Source organism: Limulus polyphemus, unplaced genomic scaffold, assembly GCF_000517525.1.
Source record: "Limulus polyphemus unplaced genomic scaffold, Limulus_polyphemus-2.1.2 Scaffold778, whole genome shotgun sequence".
Classification (NCBI taxonomy): domain Eukaryota; kingdom Metazoa; phylum Arthropoda; class Merostomata; order Xiphosura; family Limulidae; genus Limulus; species Limulus polyphemus.
In genome coordinates, this window is record NW_013666388.1 from 397,227 (window position 1) to 415,750 (window position 18,524).

Sequence of the window (18,524 nt, forward strand, 5' to 3'; positions counted from 1 at the left end):
TATCCTGTACCTTTAATACTACTAACTATCTTGTACCTTTAATATTAATAACTATCCCGAACCTTCAATACTATTAACTAGTCAGCTCCTTAAGTGTTGCAATGTTCACATGTGATGAAAAATAAAAGTAATGCTTGAATCTCAAATTATAGGCTGTTAATCAAAATTGCTGTATTGATATAACTAGAATTGTGTATCTGTAAATGGTCTGCTCAACCCAACATAAAGATGAGATTATAAGTGTTTCAGAAAGAAGCCTATTATCATATACGAGGGGAAAATTGAGAACAAGTGAGTACTTTCTTATGAAATGAAAAAAATATTAGAGCATGAAGGTAAGAAACTTCAAATAATTATGTAAACCCAACCGGATTAATTTTATAAACGTTAGTCTAAAAGAGAAAACAGACCAAAGAATATACCTCATATGCAAACCAAACCAAAACTTCCAATGAAGAAACTGGTGAAAAGCTTAACAGAAGTAAAATGTAATGAAGAGACCCTGAATGCTAAATGGAAACAGACTGAATGTGCAATAATAAAAAGGATATGTATCGTACCACATGTAAACACCCAAACCGATCATCAAAAAAAGATGCGATCAGGCACATTTGGCTTTTTGGTAGATATAAAGACTTAAAAAATAATTTTTATAGTTATGCTGTTTAAAGTTTTAAACAAAACAGATGATAAAGGTAAAATAATACCTTCCTATCTATTAGCATGCACACTGCCTTGTTATCTGTAATGCTACACGAACGGAATGTAAATTTAAAAAACTCTATAAAGCAGGTACATGTACTAGTGAAGGGAGAAAAGCTCAGAAAATGCAGCATTTTACTTCAAAAACCTAGTTGTAAACTTCCCAAGACTCTGCAAAAGTAGCCAAAAATAAAATTTAGCAGAGATATTTGGAATACTTAATAAAATTAAAATTTTGTACAAAACATATTAATAAGCCTCAAGCCCATAATAATAAAAAGAGTAAGAAAAGGGGAAATTCAGGACTTTTTAAAATATTGCTTTACAGAATTAAGAACTTAAAACTTGTAAACTATTAAAATATGAATTATTAGCTAAGATTTTATGCTATACTAATTGGTATAACATAAACAAAAAGTAGTTTAATAAAATTATAAATGTAAGACACTAAAACCGAGTGTCATGTGCAGTAATGAAACCCGTGGTGATAGTGTTAATTCTGGCATCACCAGGATGTTGTTGAAGTGTTGCTAATGTAATGATTATTGATACAAAATGATTTACTAAGATAACTGCTAGCTTAAGCTAATAAATATGTTGAAAAAATTGTCAATACTTGTCATGATTAGAAGTGATATATGAAATAGTCATGATGTCAGAATTTTCCCCCTCTCTGATATGAGATATTTCTTTTTATGTGCAAAGTTTTACAGAAGGTCAATTTTTGGAGTGACACACATGACACATTTTCTCTAAGTATCTTCTCTATTTCATCCACCACCCCTCCAGTAACTACAAAATTAAACGTAAATTACTCACTATAAAATTGTCATTGCTCAGACAAACCATAATTTTTATAGCCTTCAATTTTGTTTGGTTACAGAGCTATCAAATAGAAAATCAGACCCTTACTGCCACACCCACCTGTCACATCCTCTCTTTCAGGATTTGTTAATAGTTCTTTCTTACGTTTAATTATATATTACCTATAACCAATAGAAAGCCAAGGTTTTCATCTATCAAATGACGTATTATATTACACTGTTTTCTGAACAGAGAATTGTCAATTTTACTTGTAAATACAACTTTGATTCCCACAGGAATCACAACAGCTACCTTGGATTTGGATGAATTTGTAACGGCTCTTGTCGATTAGTACGAAAGCCAGAAAAACTGTGATTGTTAGAGGAGATTGTCTGCTTTTTGCATATTATTATTCTGTTCTTTGTTTCATTATTTAATTAAATAAAAATTATTTAATGCACTACTACCATTAGTATAAAAAAGTAGGGTTATGTGTCATCGATAGTCCACAGCAAAAAAAAAAGAATACTTGGGTAAGTACTTTATTTCTTGTTTTTCAAATTTTTTCTTTATTTATTATTATAAAAGTAACTAAAATGTAAAAATAGGGATCTCTTTAGGTTAGTTAAGGTTAGATTAGATAAAATAAATAATAATAATATTTCATGAGGCATGCTTGTGAGCAGCTCATGGGTAATATAATTCAATAGTGTAACATGAGCTGCACACTCCCCAAGTGATTTGCAACTTACAATGGCACAAAAGGGCAATGAAACAATAAAATTTGATTATAAATATGCAAGTTTAAAGCTACTTAGGATAAATGAAAGTAGTTTCACACTACATTTGAAGTCATTCTAGAAAGAAAAAGAGGGTAATTTAGATTTATTTAAATTTTTTTTGTGGTTATGAGGTCAGTCAAATTGAACAACCTTGTATAGAGTTAAAGTACAGATAAAATAAAAAGTTTTACTGAAAAGAAACATTTGAAATGTATTTAGGGTTTATTAGAGATTACACAAATAAAATTTGAGATGATGAAAAGTATTTTTAATCTTAACATGAAAATCACTTTGTACACAGACTATTCAAAACAAATACTCCATATATTCAAGGACAAATCTATTTTTAGTTTATTAAAAATGCTTCACTAAAAAATATGATTTTTTGTATGTGAAAGACTTGTAATGTTGTCTGAAAGACTGCAAAATTTCGTGAAGATGTATATATATATACACTATACTAGAAGTTAGTAGTATCAAATCTATAAGGACTTCGAATGAGTACAAAGAGGTCATTTGGTCTGTAAAATTGACCGAGCCTGTGTTGAGATTTAATAAGAATCTAGCTGTTCAGTGCAGTCTTAATTTCTTAGATAAATAATATTTGGAAAAAGGTCATTGCTTTAAAAGTTTTTTTGATACATGTTTAACCAATAACATTACATGATCCACCCTCTTACCATATCTCAAGACTTGAATATACCCTCACTTATTACTCTGTAAAGCAATTAGGGCTGTGTTTAATCGGTGTCAGCTTTGTTTTTTCTCTCGTTAACAGAAATTTTGACAATGTAACTGCACGTTAAATGTCACTCACACAGAAAATTCGATCTTTTGATTTATATAGTGCCTATCACTTAAACACAAGTTGTTGTATTAAAAACACACACACACCACCAAAATATTATATATAGTAGCTCCTTCCAAGTATTGAAGCAGAGAAGGAAGGAATATTGAGCAGCTGCATTGCTTCAATAAATGTATTGAATGCTTAGTGTATGAAATATAAGGTCTGTATTTCTTTTCTAACTGAATTGCTACTATTACTTTATTCTGTTTTGCTGCTCATTTATAATTATAATTATTTATTCATTTGGCTGCCTTTATCAAGAATTATCTGTAATTGATCAACAATGTTATTAAAAAATGTGACTGATAATAACACACTCTTGTACAATGTTTTGTTTTGTTATAGATGAAGGTTCATATTTATTTTCTAATCAAAGTGCCAGTACTAATCTGTTCTCTTTTGCTCTTTATTTGTCTTTATGTTTATTAGATATGTTTGATTAATCAACAATTTTATTCTGAAAAGGCTGACTATTAACCTGTTTCGCATGGTGATTTTCAAACACAGATTTGTTCTGCTGAAGTAAGTTGCCATTCTTTTAATTGGCTACAATAGGGTGCTCCTGCAATATAAGCTTACTGTATGGAGCTGTACGAGTATTGCATTTAGCATGAAATACATGTACATAAATTATACAGAGTTTTTATTCTTAGACTACACATAAATGTTTAATTTACATTGATTGCCTGTAAAATAAAAAGGGATTTTCAATCAAATATATACTAGTAGTTATGGTGATATCATCAGTAAATTATGTAAATTAATATTACTGTTCATTTGGTAGGATGTTCCAAATCTTCGAAGGCCCAAAACCTACTCTTCTTTACAGGCCTAAAAGTAATTACAGTTTTGCAGAGGATGGTAACTGGATTTTTACAGAATTATCACATATATTTATTTTAAACTTATAAGCCTTAATAAATAATTTTTTTTCAGAGTGATGATGTAACAATTACTTACAAACTTTGATGTTTATATGTTTTTTTATATTTTGTCCCATATAATTTAACTAAAAGTTGTAGTTTATGCAACTTACAACAAGTTCCTAACTGTATTTTGCCCTTTTAGTTCAGTATTTTTGATAATTGGATCTCAACTAAAATCAGGTACAACAATATTTGGGCTACTTTGTCAAAGCTTCGTGACACAATATTGGCCAAGCTCGACTTTTATGTTGGGAGAAATCTAATTAAATTAGCGTATTACTTATTTTCCACAATACTTTCCATAAGAGTAGCTCATTTTCAAAATGTAAAGACTGTTTTGCTACAGCTTATAGACCTATGTGATTCAACACTAAGGTTTAGTTAAATAGTGAAGAATGACTTCAGATAATCATTATCATCATCTACGAACTAACCCATCAGAGCTGTAGCTGGCAAGTACTATACTTGGACTAGAGTAAGCATTGCTCGTCACCCAAGTACAATGGACAGCAAACATCATGAGGATCATCATCATTACAACCACAACTACACTTCGAACATTGGTGCCAAGACCCATGCTTTCTTTGTTCTGATCCGTTTTTATCTTCCTCACTTTTCCTGCCTGGAAAGAACAACAACATATATATATATTGACAAATTTCAAAATGTATTATCTTAAGTAATATTTACTAGCCTTATAACTCACTAAAACTATAAGGTTAACACATATAGTAATGCACACATGGAAGATACTAGTACATTAAACTTACGTATCTTGTGTATCCTAGATTGTGATTAAAAATGTATAAAACAAACCCAGCCTTTAATTCCCATTCTAAAGAATGAGTCTTATTTAAACTGAGAATTCAATTTTGTCATCAGTAATACTAAGAATAAATTATTATATTATGTATCTTTTTGAATAATTGTGAAACTCAATTTAATACTTATCTGGTTTAATAAAATTACACGAAGAGAGCTTGGTGGCTTATATAAAAATCTCAATGGAGACAAAAAATTTTTGTCATTGTTGACAAAAAAAATTAATAAAATCTCAAAACAAATAAAAAATTCTCTGTTTAGCATATGAAGCACAAAAGTTTTTTACCTTATCATACAAGTGCTTATTTCCTTTCTTTTCTCCTCCATCACTCTCATCACTCTCACTGTCGGTACCACTGGAGGACTTTGGAGGCTCATCTTCTTGAAGGTAAAGACTAAAGGCATTGGAGAAGGCAATAGCAGCCAGGACACAAACAACAGGGGTCAATGTAAGCATCAGTCTCACCATGACGCCAGCAAAGTAAACAGCACTTATAGCATACAGAACAACTGTAAAACAGAAAGTTTAGCACTATCAGTCATAGATTCAAATATACAAGGAAATACTTAAAATGCATCACTTATATACGTTGGTTTCTGAATGTTTGTGAAAAGCTACACAAAGGCTGCCTAAATAGAGCCATTCTTGGCTATTGGGGTACTATTTCAGACCAAATAGTGGGACTTGGTAGTCACTCTTATAGCACACCCATGAACCATACATACAAAGAACATCTGCGTACTAATGAGCCATGAATCAAGAACCCCCGTATTCACAGTCCAAGCAAGCTAACCCTAGTTACACAAGCTTTTTACTTTATTGAAACAAATTTTGACTATACAAGGCAGTATCCTTATACTATTTTTACAAAAGAAAATTCTTTTGGTAAAAAAACAGATTAAAAACTAACAAGTTATGTATTTAAAAAGAATATCTTCACATTAAAGAAAACATTCAGGAATTCAGTCAGACATGCATAATATGCACAACAAAGAATAGAACATTAACTGAGTCTGAAAACGCAGCCATTATAGAAAATTGGTATAAACAGCATTTCATTTTATAACCCAGCTGACTTCTCTAAGAACTGGTATTGAGCAAAAGGCCCTGTTGGTAACATACAAAATATAGTAGAAATACACTCTTTAATAGGTAAAGTAAGACATGGTTTAAAGTATTATCAGTCTTACTAATGTTATATCTATTATATAAAGACGAAAAGCTGTCCGTCTGTCACGGTGATATCTCGGCTGTTGTGATAACGATCAACATGCAATTTGCACGAAATGATGGTGCTTTTTGCCGTAACAAGTATGTATGTCGTTCAAAAATTCTTCCAGCCATATGTATATAAAACGGATGGTGCGGTACTTTGAGCATATAATTAGATTTGAAGGTAGATTGGTAGAGATTATGATGAGTAATAAAATTGAATCGAGTATATGCACATCCCATGTTTGGTATTGCTGGAGCACAAAAATCATAAGAATTGGTTGAAATTCCCCATTACATTTACTTGGTTGTCAAGGAGACACAACATCACCAAATTTTGTCCACTCAGAACCCTTGGCTACAACTCTGTAATAACCTGCATGTTTTACCCGCAGCACATTTCAAAATTCCCAAATTAAAGCCTGCTTCTTCAGCTGGCTAACAAAGTCAAAACTAGGAAGACAGTCCAAAGATAAGATCACAAAATTCATAAAAAAATTCACTGCCTTTACCATCACAATTAATAATTTGCAGGGTCATACAGCTGATTAAGTAGGAATATATCATTGAGAATCAGTTTTTTTGCATGTTTCAATCTATAAGGATTTATCAAAAAGAACATTTGAACATAACTTAAAATTATATAGAAGTCAAAATACTAATCAAGTAATACTTAAAGGAGATGACCAAATACACGTAAGAAACGCTGTTTTTGTGAAATACTAGAAATAGCATAATCATTCTCCATACATATATTGTTAATAGATCATAGTTACTTTATAGAAAACTTGTTCATAAAACATTTATTTAATATAATTTTGAGAAAAAAAAAATCATAATTTCCTGTCATATGACAGGCATTCAGCTTGTTACACATATTACTGAAATGTCTTGATCTGCTATCTAAGACATTCTATGCCTTTAACATCAGAAGCTCATTTCTATTAGTGATAGGCAATATATTTTTGACAATCATTATTATTAAATAGAACCTAATTATTATTACTGACAAAACAAAGAAATACAGGAATTATCTGGATATAGCACAAAAATGTTTCAAATAGTTTTAATGTTCTTACTTTTCAGCAAGATGAAATTAAAACAATCTGGAACTTGAACCAACCTGTGTTGTACAGAGCAATTTTTGAAGACTTTGCTATGATCATAAAATAACTACACTCAAAATTTAGTTTGGTGGTACGAAAGGTTTGGTTTGAATTTCATGCAAAGCTACACGAGGGCTATCTGCTCTAGCCATCCTTGATTTAGCAGTAAAAGACTAGAGAGAAGGCTCCACCCACCACCAACTCTTGGGCTACTCTTTTATCAACAAATAGTGGGAATGACCGTCACATTATAATGCCCCCACGGCTGAAAGGGCGAGCATGTTTGGTGGGATGGAGATTCAAACCCACGACCCTCAGATTGCGAGTCAGGCACCCTATCCACCTGGCCGCGTGGTATGAAAGAAAGCAATGCTTATGCAGGTGACCTGAAATAATAAGACAGCCTGTTAAGTTTGCACTTTGTATTAAAATTTCTATGTGTTGTTTACATTTTCTATTATTGCTACACTACTAAAAGGCATTACGGTTAAGACAATTTTTTTAAGTTCAATATAAAACGCATTAACCTGAACCAAATTTGTAGCAGGATATCCATAGTTCAGCAGTATTCTCATGCAGTAATATCTACATTGTGGGTGCAAGCAAGCATAAACATGCAGCATTTGTTCTGAATTGGCTAACCTCAAGTCTTTTGTCTTTGCAACATCATTAAATAGACAAATTTTTCCCTTTCTTATGAAATAATACAAGAAACACTAATGTATTATGACCAATGTCATCACACATACATTCCAGAATCAGATGATGAGAGCCTGTTGTTAACAACAACCATTCGATTGGGCTACTATTTATTATACAGACTGTTTACAATAAAACTGAGAAATAAAATAAACTTTGAAACAAGTTCAACTCTTTAGATTAAAAAAAACAAAACAATATAAATTCAATAATTTTAAGCTTAAAAAAGGAAAGCTGGTTGAATTACTGAATTCATCCCTCTCTTTCATCGATAATCTGTAATAAGTATGATAACAGTGATAATTATATAATATCACAGGAACAATTTTCATTATAGCCAACCACTTCAATACATATAAAGCTCAAAACAAGACTATACCTAAAACACTCAAATTACTGTAAAGTAAAAACATACTAAACACCCATAAAGTAAAAAAACACTTACTAAATACCCTCTCATCATTAATATTCTTGATACAATACCACAGACCAACAGGGAAGACAGCCACCAAAACATGAAGATCAAAGAAAAATGAAAACCATGTTGTTGGCTGATGCTCCGAAACTGATGCAATGATGGGAATGTGAATCTTGGCATATCCAGTGTCCCACAGAGAGTAGAATCTGCCACTCCAAGGAGCTATATAACCTAGGTTATTACAAAAATATAATAATATTTATTGTTTGTAAATAAATATTTGGTCAATCAATCAAACCAAATACTAAATCTTAACTTTTCAAGCACAAATATTGATTCACATTCATTACAATAAAAACCAAGAATGATACATACATGCATGCAAACTAAGGAATTTTTAAATGCATGAAAAAAATTCATATGAATTTATATTTGCCTTTCTCTCTCCCTTATAAATACTTTGAATTAAGGTTTGATAAAATATCTTGTTTAATTGTTTTTTTCAATTTCTTGTAAGTTGTATCTCAGAATAATCCAAATAAAAAATTAAATAATCGTATTTAATGTAAAAAGTAAACACTTGAAAGCAAGTGCACAAAAAATGTCAATGCAATAAAAAAATCTCTGACAGTTTTTTAATAGTGCAAAACTTAATAATTAGTTTTGCCAATGATTTTAGCACCTCACTGATAGATCTAGAACTTACTTTCACACAATGAATTGATGTTAGATTCAGAATATGTAAGTAACATGTTATGAAAATAATAGGTAAGTACTCCAAGTTTGCATGTATAACACCAAACTCATCCCTTACATTTGATAAATTCTCACACTGTACTTCATAAAATATCAATTCTAAGAATCTATGAGTGAAAGCAAAGAATAAAAATGTTATGTGTCGACCACACTACATCTGACACATCCAGTACCAACGAGGTCTTTCAACCCAAACTAGGGCTCATCAGGCCTAAAGGTAGATATATATACCAGTAAGAAAACAAAAATACAAAACAGGGTTGTAACTATCTTACATAATATTAATCACACACACAACTGAACATTTATACGGATGCTGGATGAAAATGAAATATTTAACAATGGTTCTAAATGCATATTAATTAAAACTTTGAACAATCAGTACTACTCCAGTGTTTCTTACTGTCATAACAAATGTATCACCTGTTTGTTATCACAAAAACATTTCTTGGTCTGTCAGCATACTCTTATTTTCCAGAAAAAAATAGCCATATATTTAATCAACTACCACATCTATCATATTTCCAAATCAAAACAGTCAATCCTGTTATTATTTTTCACTATTGTAGAAAAATAGTAGTTATTAATAATTTTACATATGCACAAAAAAATTTAAACTATGACCTATAACACTGTTACTGAAAGAAATCTTTAGTTACCATTATGTTTTTAAAAGGTGTTTTCCATTAGGAAAACAGTGCAATAAAGGACGTTGTTTTATAGTTATGTAGATAATTTCAACATTCTAACAGTTTCGTCAGCAGCTACAAACATCACAAATCTCAGAAGATGAATCGTTTAGCTTTTAAGACTAATACAATTGACTGGCAAGAACTCTGTTGATAAAACAATTTGTTACAGAAAAAACAAAATGTGCTGCCACTACTCCCAAAATTCTGATCAAATTCAAAAATTAACTTCCTATGCAAAGTTGAACATTTCCTATAAACTGAAAAAAAAAATCACAATTCATAAAAGGGTTAAAGTCAGTGAATGTTTTTTAAGCAATCTCCTAATAATTTATATACTTTTGTATCTTTTAAAGATATAAATTAACACAATTTTTTTAGATAAAAAATTAAACAATTTAGGTTATGTCAAAACAAAGATCAATGTTAATATAATCTAAAATGCTTGAATTCCAAACTACAAAGCCCCAGTGGAAAAATGGAAATACACCATCAAAACACAGATAATCCTCAACTGACTAAGTGTATTGTTTTAACAGTTTTCAGATTTACTTTTAACAATAGATACAGTTTGGAGATACTGTCAAAAATTTGTATTTAGTTTTTCTTTTAAGTATGATCATCTTGTTTTAGTTTATTTTTTTTAAGTTTTGTTTGCACATTTACACTGATTCTCTTGTAAGGGATAACAACTGTTCAGAATGGTATTTATTTCAAGCTTAATCCTATCGCCATTGGTATCCTTTATTGCGCATGACACAAGGTTTTAGTGTTTTACAATTCAAAATTTTATTAAACTACTTTTTGTTTATTCTATACCAACTAGAATAGCATAAAATCCTAGATAATAATCCATATCTTAATGGTATATAAGTTTTAAGTTCTTAATTCTAACAGGCAATATTTAAAAAAATCTTGAAATACCCTTACTGTGACCCATATGACACATTTTCTCTTAGCGTGTTATCTTCCCTATTTTATCCACCACCCCTCGAAAAAGTACAAAATTAAATGTAAATTACTCTCTATAGAATTGTCATTGATCAGACAAACCATAATTTTAATAGTCTTCAATTCTGTTTGGTTACAGAGCTATCAAATAGAAAATCAGACCCCTCCTGCCACGCCTACATGTCACATCCTCTCTTTCAGAATTCGTTAATAGTTCCTTCTTACGTTTAATTATAAATTACCTATAACCAATAGAAAGTCAAGGTTTTCATCTATAAAATGATGTATTGTATATCATTATGTTCTGAATGATAAATGTCAATTTCACTCAGAGTACCAACATTGTTCTTGTGAGAAAGTTAACGACTAGCTTGGATGAATTTGTAACGACTCTAGTCGCATAGTTAGAAAGCCAGAAAAATTTTTAGAAGTAAGGGAATTTGTCTACTTTTTGCATGTTATTAGTCTATATTTTCTGGTAAATTATTTAAATAAATAAAAATTATTAAGTGCATTACCATCATTAGTAAAGAAAAACTAGGGTTAACTCTTCGACAAATGATAGCAAGAATAAAAAGACTGGTTAAGTATTTTATTTCTTGGTTTTACGTTTATTCTTTGTCTAATTATGAAAGTAACTATAATGTAAAATAAGGATTCTTTTAGGTTAGTTAAGATTAGATTAGATAAAATAAATAATAATAATAATGTTTCATGAGGCACACACACAAGCAGCTCGTGGGTAATGTAATTTGTTAGCGTAACATGAGCTGCACATTCCTCAAGTGAGTTACAACTTATAATGGTGCAGATAGTAGTTAGACATGGTTCAAAGGGCAATAAAACAATAAGATTTAATTATAAATAGATGTATACTGTTACAAATTTAGAGCCACTTATAATAAACAAATGTAGTTTCATGTTACAATTTGAAGTCATTCCAGAAAGAAAAAGTGTTTAATTTAGATTTATTTCAATTTTTTTTTGGTGGTTACAAGGTCAGTCGAATTGATCAATTCCATTTTAAGATAGGGTAGAGAAAATAACAGATAAACTATAAAGTTTAACAAAAAAAAAAGACGTTGGAAATGCATTTAGGAGGTTTTAGGGATTACACAATGAAAATTTGAGATGAGGAAAATTATTTTTAATTTTAACATGAAAATTACTTTGCACACGGACTATTCAAAACAAATACTCAATATATTCATGGACAAATCTTTATTTTATTTTATTAAAAATGTTTCACTAAAAATTATGATTTTTTTGTATGTGAAATACATAATATTAACTGAAAGACTGCCCAATTTTGTGAAGATATACCCAATATGTTAAAAGTTAGAAGTATTAAATATATCAAGACTTAAAATGAGTACAAAGAGGTCACGTGGTCGATCAAAATGACCGAGCCCATACTGAGAGAGTTAAACAAGTACAGGAATATGCACATATGGATGATTAAATTTTTCCTGATAGCATTAACAAATGTGCAGCATCAACCAAGTGAAAGTTTAAAAAAAAAACACAAATAAATCCACAATTTCATGTGATTACAAAACAATGAAGAACATACCTGCATATGTAAGTATAACAACACTGATAAAAACAATCCCTGCAACTGCAGCTGAGGCGAACAGAAATAAAGACTTGAACTCAGCTCGTGACATGAATGACTGAAGATATTTTAACAAGGCAAAGGCGTTTAGGAGGACAAAGACACCTAAGGGAATAATAGCAACTGTAGATTACAAGCATTTTTAAGCATGAATCTTAAAAAATAAACATATGCAATTATTAAAATACTGCCTAGTATATTAAAGTAAAGCTTCAGTTATTTGCCAAACGAAAATAAAAGTATTACAGTTGGATTCAATAATTAGTTAATGAATGCTGGATAGATACAAGAATCTTTCCAATCTGTTTGGTTTCTCCTTTCACAGGAAACAAATACTATTTAACCAACAAAAGTTTTAAGCACTCTTCGGTGTTTGTTAATCTTGTAAGTGTCTTTAACCTTTTGATATAGAAAACATATATATACTCATAAATAAAACCAGCACTCCATATATGTATATTCCTACATTCCAAGCCCATTAAACTCGGCAATGCTTGGACCAATCTACTGGATAAATATGTAAAATTTAACATTTTACTCTACCTGCTGATGCCATGTGTTCACTTGTTCTTACAGGCTGAAAACCAACAAAGGGGATTTGCATGGAACACAGAAGTCCTATTATATAGAAGGATGTATATGCTGGAAGACACAAGAAATTTATCATATAATAAAACATTTTCTTTCAATAGATAACATTTTACTTCAAAGCACTATACTACTCATAATTTTTGATACATTAAATGCATGTCACACATGCCAGAATGTTACACACAACACTTGTATACAGTTTGTCCTTAACAGTATTTGCAAGTAAAATATTCGTAAATAACAAGCAACTCCCATGAAAAGTGGTAGATTGTTCCCACATTGAATGAAATACGTGCGTGTTCACAAACAAATAGCATAATAGTAAAATCAGCAGATTTAAGAGTCTAGTCACTGGAAATCTACAAGCAACTGTTTCCTAATAATTTAGCCAAAATAAGTACATGCTGCAACACAAAAACTACTCCATAGTAAAAGTTCAGTTATAAATTATGTTTAAGGTACAATTTCAATTTAACCTTACATATTCAATTGCATCATAACATGACAAAAACTAAACACTAAAAGGTTACTACATTTTGTCAACATGTGTGAAAAAAAAGGTAATATTATTATTACATCATACTTACTTCAACAAAGACTGCTTTATAATGGAAACATTAAACCCCATAAAATAACATTTTTGACAGAAATGAAACAAATATTTGTTTGTGAAAACCTTAATCCACAATATTATAAGTAATGTGTATTAAATATTACAACTAATAAATAAATAAGTAATGTTTACAAAGCATCATGTACTTTATAATTAGAATGCTATTCACCAACCTATGTATATCCTTTGCGAAAATCTTCCCATTAAAAGAAGTACAAAAATATGAAGTGGAATGAGATTGATTATAAAAACATAGCCACCCCATGCTGATACCTAAAAAATGAAAAGAAAAATATTACTTAAAGCTTTAAACAGAAAATAGTGGTTCACAACATTATTTTTAAACCCTTATATCTGTCAAAACTGAAAAATGACAATGTATCTACATGTTTGACTTTGTCATACTTGACAACTTTCCTGGCACACAGAAATCTTAATAACAGAAGAATAGTTAACCCTCCTAGGTTTCCATTGTATTGGTTTTTAACTCTTTCAGCATGGGCTCGGTCCCTGGGACTGACCTTGTAACCATTTTGTGCTTGTTATAGTTTTCATGCTATAACTTTTAAATTAGTAAGTGTATGTTAACGAAATTTGGCAGTTTATCAGTAAACATTACAATGCTTTCATATGAATATTTGAGCAGACTAAAGACACAACCTACCTTCTTGAAATCTTAGTTCAAAAGAACGAGATGGCGTCCTAACACATGAAAATGGCTGAGAAAGCCACTAGCAGGACATTCTGAGCTTTCGATTAGTTATTCACATGTCATATATATATATATTGAAGTAAGTGTATATAAGGGACCGTTTTCAAAATTGTAAAGAGGCCACTGTGTTTGATTCAGTACATGAGTGATATCTCAGCAAATAGAAAAGATACAAGGTTTTCTTTTTTTTTATATTCTAGCTTATCAATATCAGTAATTTAACTTCCTAATTTGTACAAAACTATAGACTTGGTATTTTGAGATTACAAACATCTAATTTGAACCAGTGCTGCATTCAACATACCACGTGACACACAAAAATCGGTGTTTATCTGTGTTTTTAATATTTACTTTTAGATTAAGAAATTAAATACTGCATAATAATAAAACTTATAATCTACATTATGATACCAAACTTACTGACATAAATTCATGAAATAGTAGTTCAATAATATTTTGAATGCAAGTCAACAAATGTGATGACATGGCTCGTGACCCATCTGGAAAGGGTTAATTCTTGGATATATAGTGAAGGCTTTTTCCTGTTATAAAATCCTTTGCCTTCACTGTCAACTCTTTATCACTTAAATCTACAGCTTATAAGCTTAACAAGCTAATACCACATGTACCCACATTTAAACAAACACTATAACTAAGTTTTAAACAGTGTGATTTTATATACTTGGACTTAAAAAGCTCAAAGGGTTTTGAAATTTACTGAAAGTTATTTAGCTTTCCAAGCCAGACAATGCTCACATCATCAACAATTAATGATACTTTACATGCTTGTAAACATATTCTGTATTTACACTAATTACTAATCTGAAATAAAGATACATGTACAAAAAATAGCCAGATGACTTATGTTTTTAGAGATTACTGTTCTTACAGCAGGAAAACAAGAAACTGTAGAACTTACCATATAAAAATATCCAAGAGCTGCCATTACACCCCAGTAGACTGTTCCACTTTTTACAGCTCGTACCTTAAAAATAATGAAAAATAAAAAAAATCCCTGAGATACTGGTACAACTAATTAAACACATTATTTGACAATTATCTGTGTCCATTTATAACTGGGGAACCTATGAACTGATTGTCACCAAATCTGAATGTATCCTTAGGACTTCCCTAGGGAGTGACATAAGTAGTTCTGCTTTCTACTTTTTCTATTTTCTTTTTTCTCACCAAATTTGGCTGCATCTGTATATCCTCCTGTAGAGTTCCACAGAAGGTTTAGAGTTTGACCTGACCCATAACCACTTATCACTACCCGAGTGTTACTGTTTGTCTGTATGTGCACCTTTCACGTGTAGTTTTTGACCAACCCCAACCAAACTTGCCATATATCCTTTGGGTATTTGGATCTAACCCCCCCCCCCCAACACACCTAGTGTTCTTCATGCTATTTTACTAATCTCTACCAAAGTTCAAAGGTACCTGTAGGGCACTCAGGAGAGTAACATAAGGGGATCAGCATTCAGATCTAGCCCCTTATCTCACTCCCTTCTGGCCTCTGTGTCTTTTCTGTGCATTGAATGGGTACATCAGCTAGTAAAACACATTTTAGCACCTTTCCACGATGGTTGTATAGAAAGTCAAATGCTACAGAAACTGACCGATTGGCCTCTGTCTTTTCTGTGCATTGAATGGGTACATCAGCTAGTAAAACACATTTTAGCAGCTTTCCACGATGGTTGTACAGAAAGTCAAATGCTACAGAAACTGACCGATTGGCCTCTGTCTTTTCTGTGCATTGAATGGGTACATCAGCTAGTAAAACACATTTTAGCACCTTTCCACGATGGTTGTACAGAAAGTCAAATGCTACAGAAACTGACCGATTCTTACTTTTTCTAATTATTTTCTAGCTATCTTTACCTTTATTTAGTGTAAAAAAATAATTTTTTGTTAAAATTTTAAAGTACTTAGAGGTATAGTTTTAAATGTTGTTTAATAAAACATATATAAGTGCAGTCATAATGCATGTTACATTAGTGAAACAATGTAAATGTAACATTTTTCTAAATTTTGCTTTCATATGAAATAAACAAGTTTTAGTGATGTGTTTGACAGAATATACTTCAACAGTAACCCTTCAGAAGATCTACGGTTTTTATATCTGCAAATATGAGTATTTTTTGCTTATTTTTAATTATTTTTGCTTCATCACCATGTTTTCATAATTTTTATAATTTCATTTTCTTCAAAATCATGGTTTAACTAGAAAAACTGCTTTAACCTATTTTTCATAAAATTTGTCTTTGTTTGAAAAAGATGAAACAAATATTTTTATTCAAATGTTCAAAGTGACAATGTATCTACATGTACAAGTTTGTCAGACTCGAGAACTCTTCAAGAACATAGCAAAGTGAATATAAAGACACAGATATACTTAAATAGATATAAAATGGAGTCTTTTTCTTTTTAAATTTATCAAATCTTTTGCTTTCCATATTGACTTCTTATCATCATATAAATCTCTAGCTTCCATCTTAGCAATTCAAGTTTCTATTTCTTTTACTTCAATCAATAATATGCAATTCAATTTATGAAATGAACACATTCATGATAATAAAAACCTATTTCAAGACTGTTTCAAAATTTGACTCAAGCACATTTATTAAAAGCCCATAAAGTACTGAGGTACAGTGTAAAAAAACAAAACCTATCAAATTAAAAAAAAACAAAGTTGAAAATCTGAGGTACACTAAAGAATATCATTACAACTTTGAAAAAAAAAGTTGTTTAAAATGTTGCTAATAAACAGTTATCTGTTTATGTATCAATTTTTGTAAATAGTTAAATTTTTTTGTTGCACCTACACTTAAAGACTGGTTTAGAAGATGTTACTAGAACAGCTTTTGTTTAAAAAAATTGGAATTTTTTCACATAAATCAAATTATTCAAACCGACAAATTATCTTCTTCTTCAACTTCCACTGAATTATTTTAAACTCCCTAAAGCCATATATGTACAGCTTTGTTTCAAATCTGTTAAGACTTTTCATTTTGGTTAACAGACTTTACACATTAGAATCTAATTTCAAATCATCAGAAATTAAAACTCCACAATTTGTAAAACAATGTACTAGTGTTATTCTATTAAAATCTGACAAAGGATAATCTGCTATTATTATGGTTTTGAAATCATTATTGGTTCAGCTCTTTTTTTACCAAGCTAAACACTAACACATCTTCTAAAAAATAAAAAAATATTATTTTCTTCCAAACAAGCTTAATAGTATTTTAACACTCACAAATCCACAACGTCATGGGTTTCCTTAAATCTGCAAAACTGATTTTCCTATTAAGCCACAGAGCTTTGACTTATGGAGATTATAATTTTTAACATGTGTTTTTGTCAACTGTACTGGTTTAGCCTCTTCAATCATAAAAAAATTCAATATTATTAATAAACATAAAGTTGTTATCACTTTGCTATTACAAATACTTTTAACATGAAAAGCTTGTTCACAATAATTCTTGTTTGTAAAACTGTGAAATTTGTACTTGAATGAAACATTAAAAGTCGATTCCCCACGTCCTTTAATTATGCTATTTTGAAAGATTTTTGCCAATTCACTATTCATTCAATGTGCCCCAAAAAAATGTTTTGTTTTTTTACCTTTAACATACAATTATACATGTGCTTAAAAAAAAACTGAAAATAAATCATCTGAAATTTTAAGTATGGAAAATCCTATTACTCCATTTTTAGCAGATGTACACTTATAATCAGTAATGATGAATAAAAAAAACATCTCTACTTTCCAGTATATTCCAGGATATAACCACTGAATTATTTAAAAATTAACTTATATCACTGATGTCTAATATGTGTAATGTAATTACAAGTCAAGATACTGAAACATAAGCCAAAAAGCACCAATTGTAATTCAGTTAACTTACCCACATGTAGTACGTAAACATCAAAGCAAAGATGGCAATGCCTTCATTATCATAGCTTCCTGCTACAGACCGGCTAATGTACCCTGGAACTAATCAAAAAATAACATTTATATAACATATCCTGGAACTAGCCAAGAAATAACATTTATATAACATATCCTGGAAGTAGCCAAAAAAAATAACATTTGTATAATATACCCTGGAGCTAACCAACAAATAACATTCATATAATATACCCTGGAACTAACCAAAAAAATAACATTCATATAATATACCCTGGAACTAACCAAAAAAAAACATTCATATAATATACCCTGGAACTAACCAACAAATAAAATTCATATGATATAAATGGGTGTTCGTA

At 30.3% G+C, this 18,524-nt stretch overlaps 1 protein-coding gene across 1 annotated transcript in view; it reads right to left on the minus strand.

The window, feature by feature from the left end:
* LOC106460481 (dolichyl-diphosphooligosaccharide--protein glycosyltransferase subunit STT3B-like) overlaps positions 1-18,524 on the minus strand; it is a 45,671-nt gene that overhangs the window by 15,285 nt on the left and 11,862 nt on the right. The window contains exons 5-12 of the mRNA XM_013920181.2: positions 18,161-18,249; positions 15,169-15,234; positions 13,711-13,810; positions 12,877-12,975; positions 12,292-12,438; positions 8,350-8,553; positions 5,173-5,396; positions 4,499-4,686 (exon numbers count right to left, since the gene is read on the minus strand). Coding sequence (XP_013775635.1) covers positions 4,499-4,686; positions 5,173-5,396; positions 8,350-8,553; positions 12,292-12,438; positions 12,877-12,975; positions 13,711-13,810; positions 15,169-15,234; positions 18,161-18,249 — 1,117 coding nt within the window. The remainder of the gene's footprint in view (positions 1-4,498; positions 4,687-5,172; positions 5,397-8,349; positions 8,554-12,291; positions 12,439-12,876; positions 12,976-13,710; positions 13,811-15,168; positions 15,235-18,160; positions 18,250-18,524) is intronic.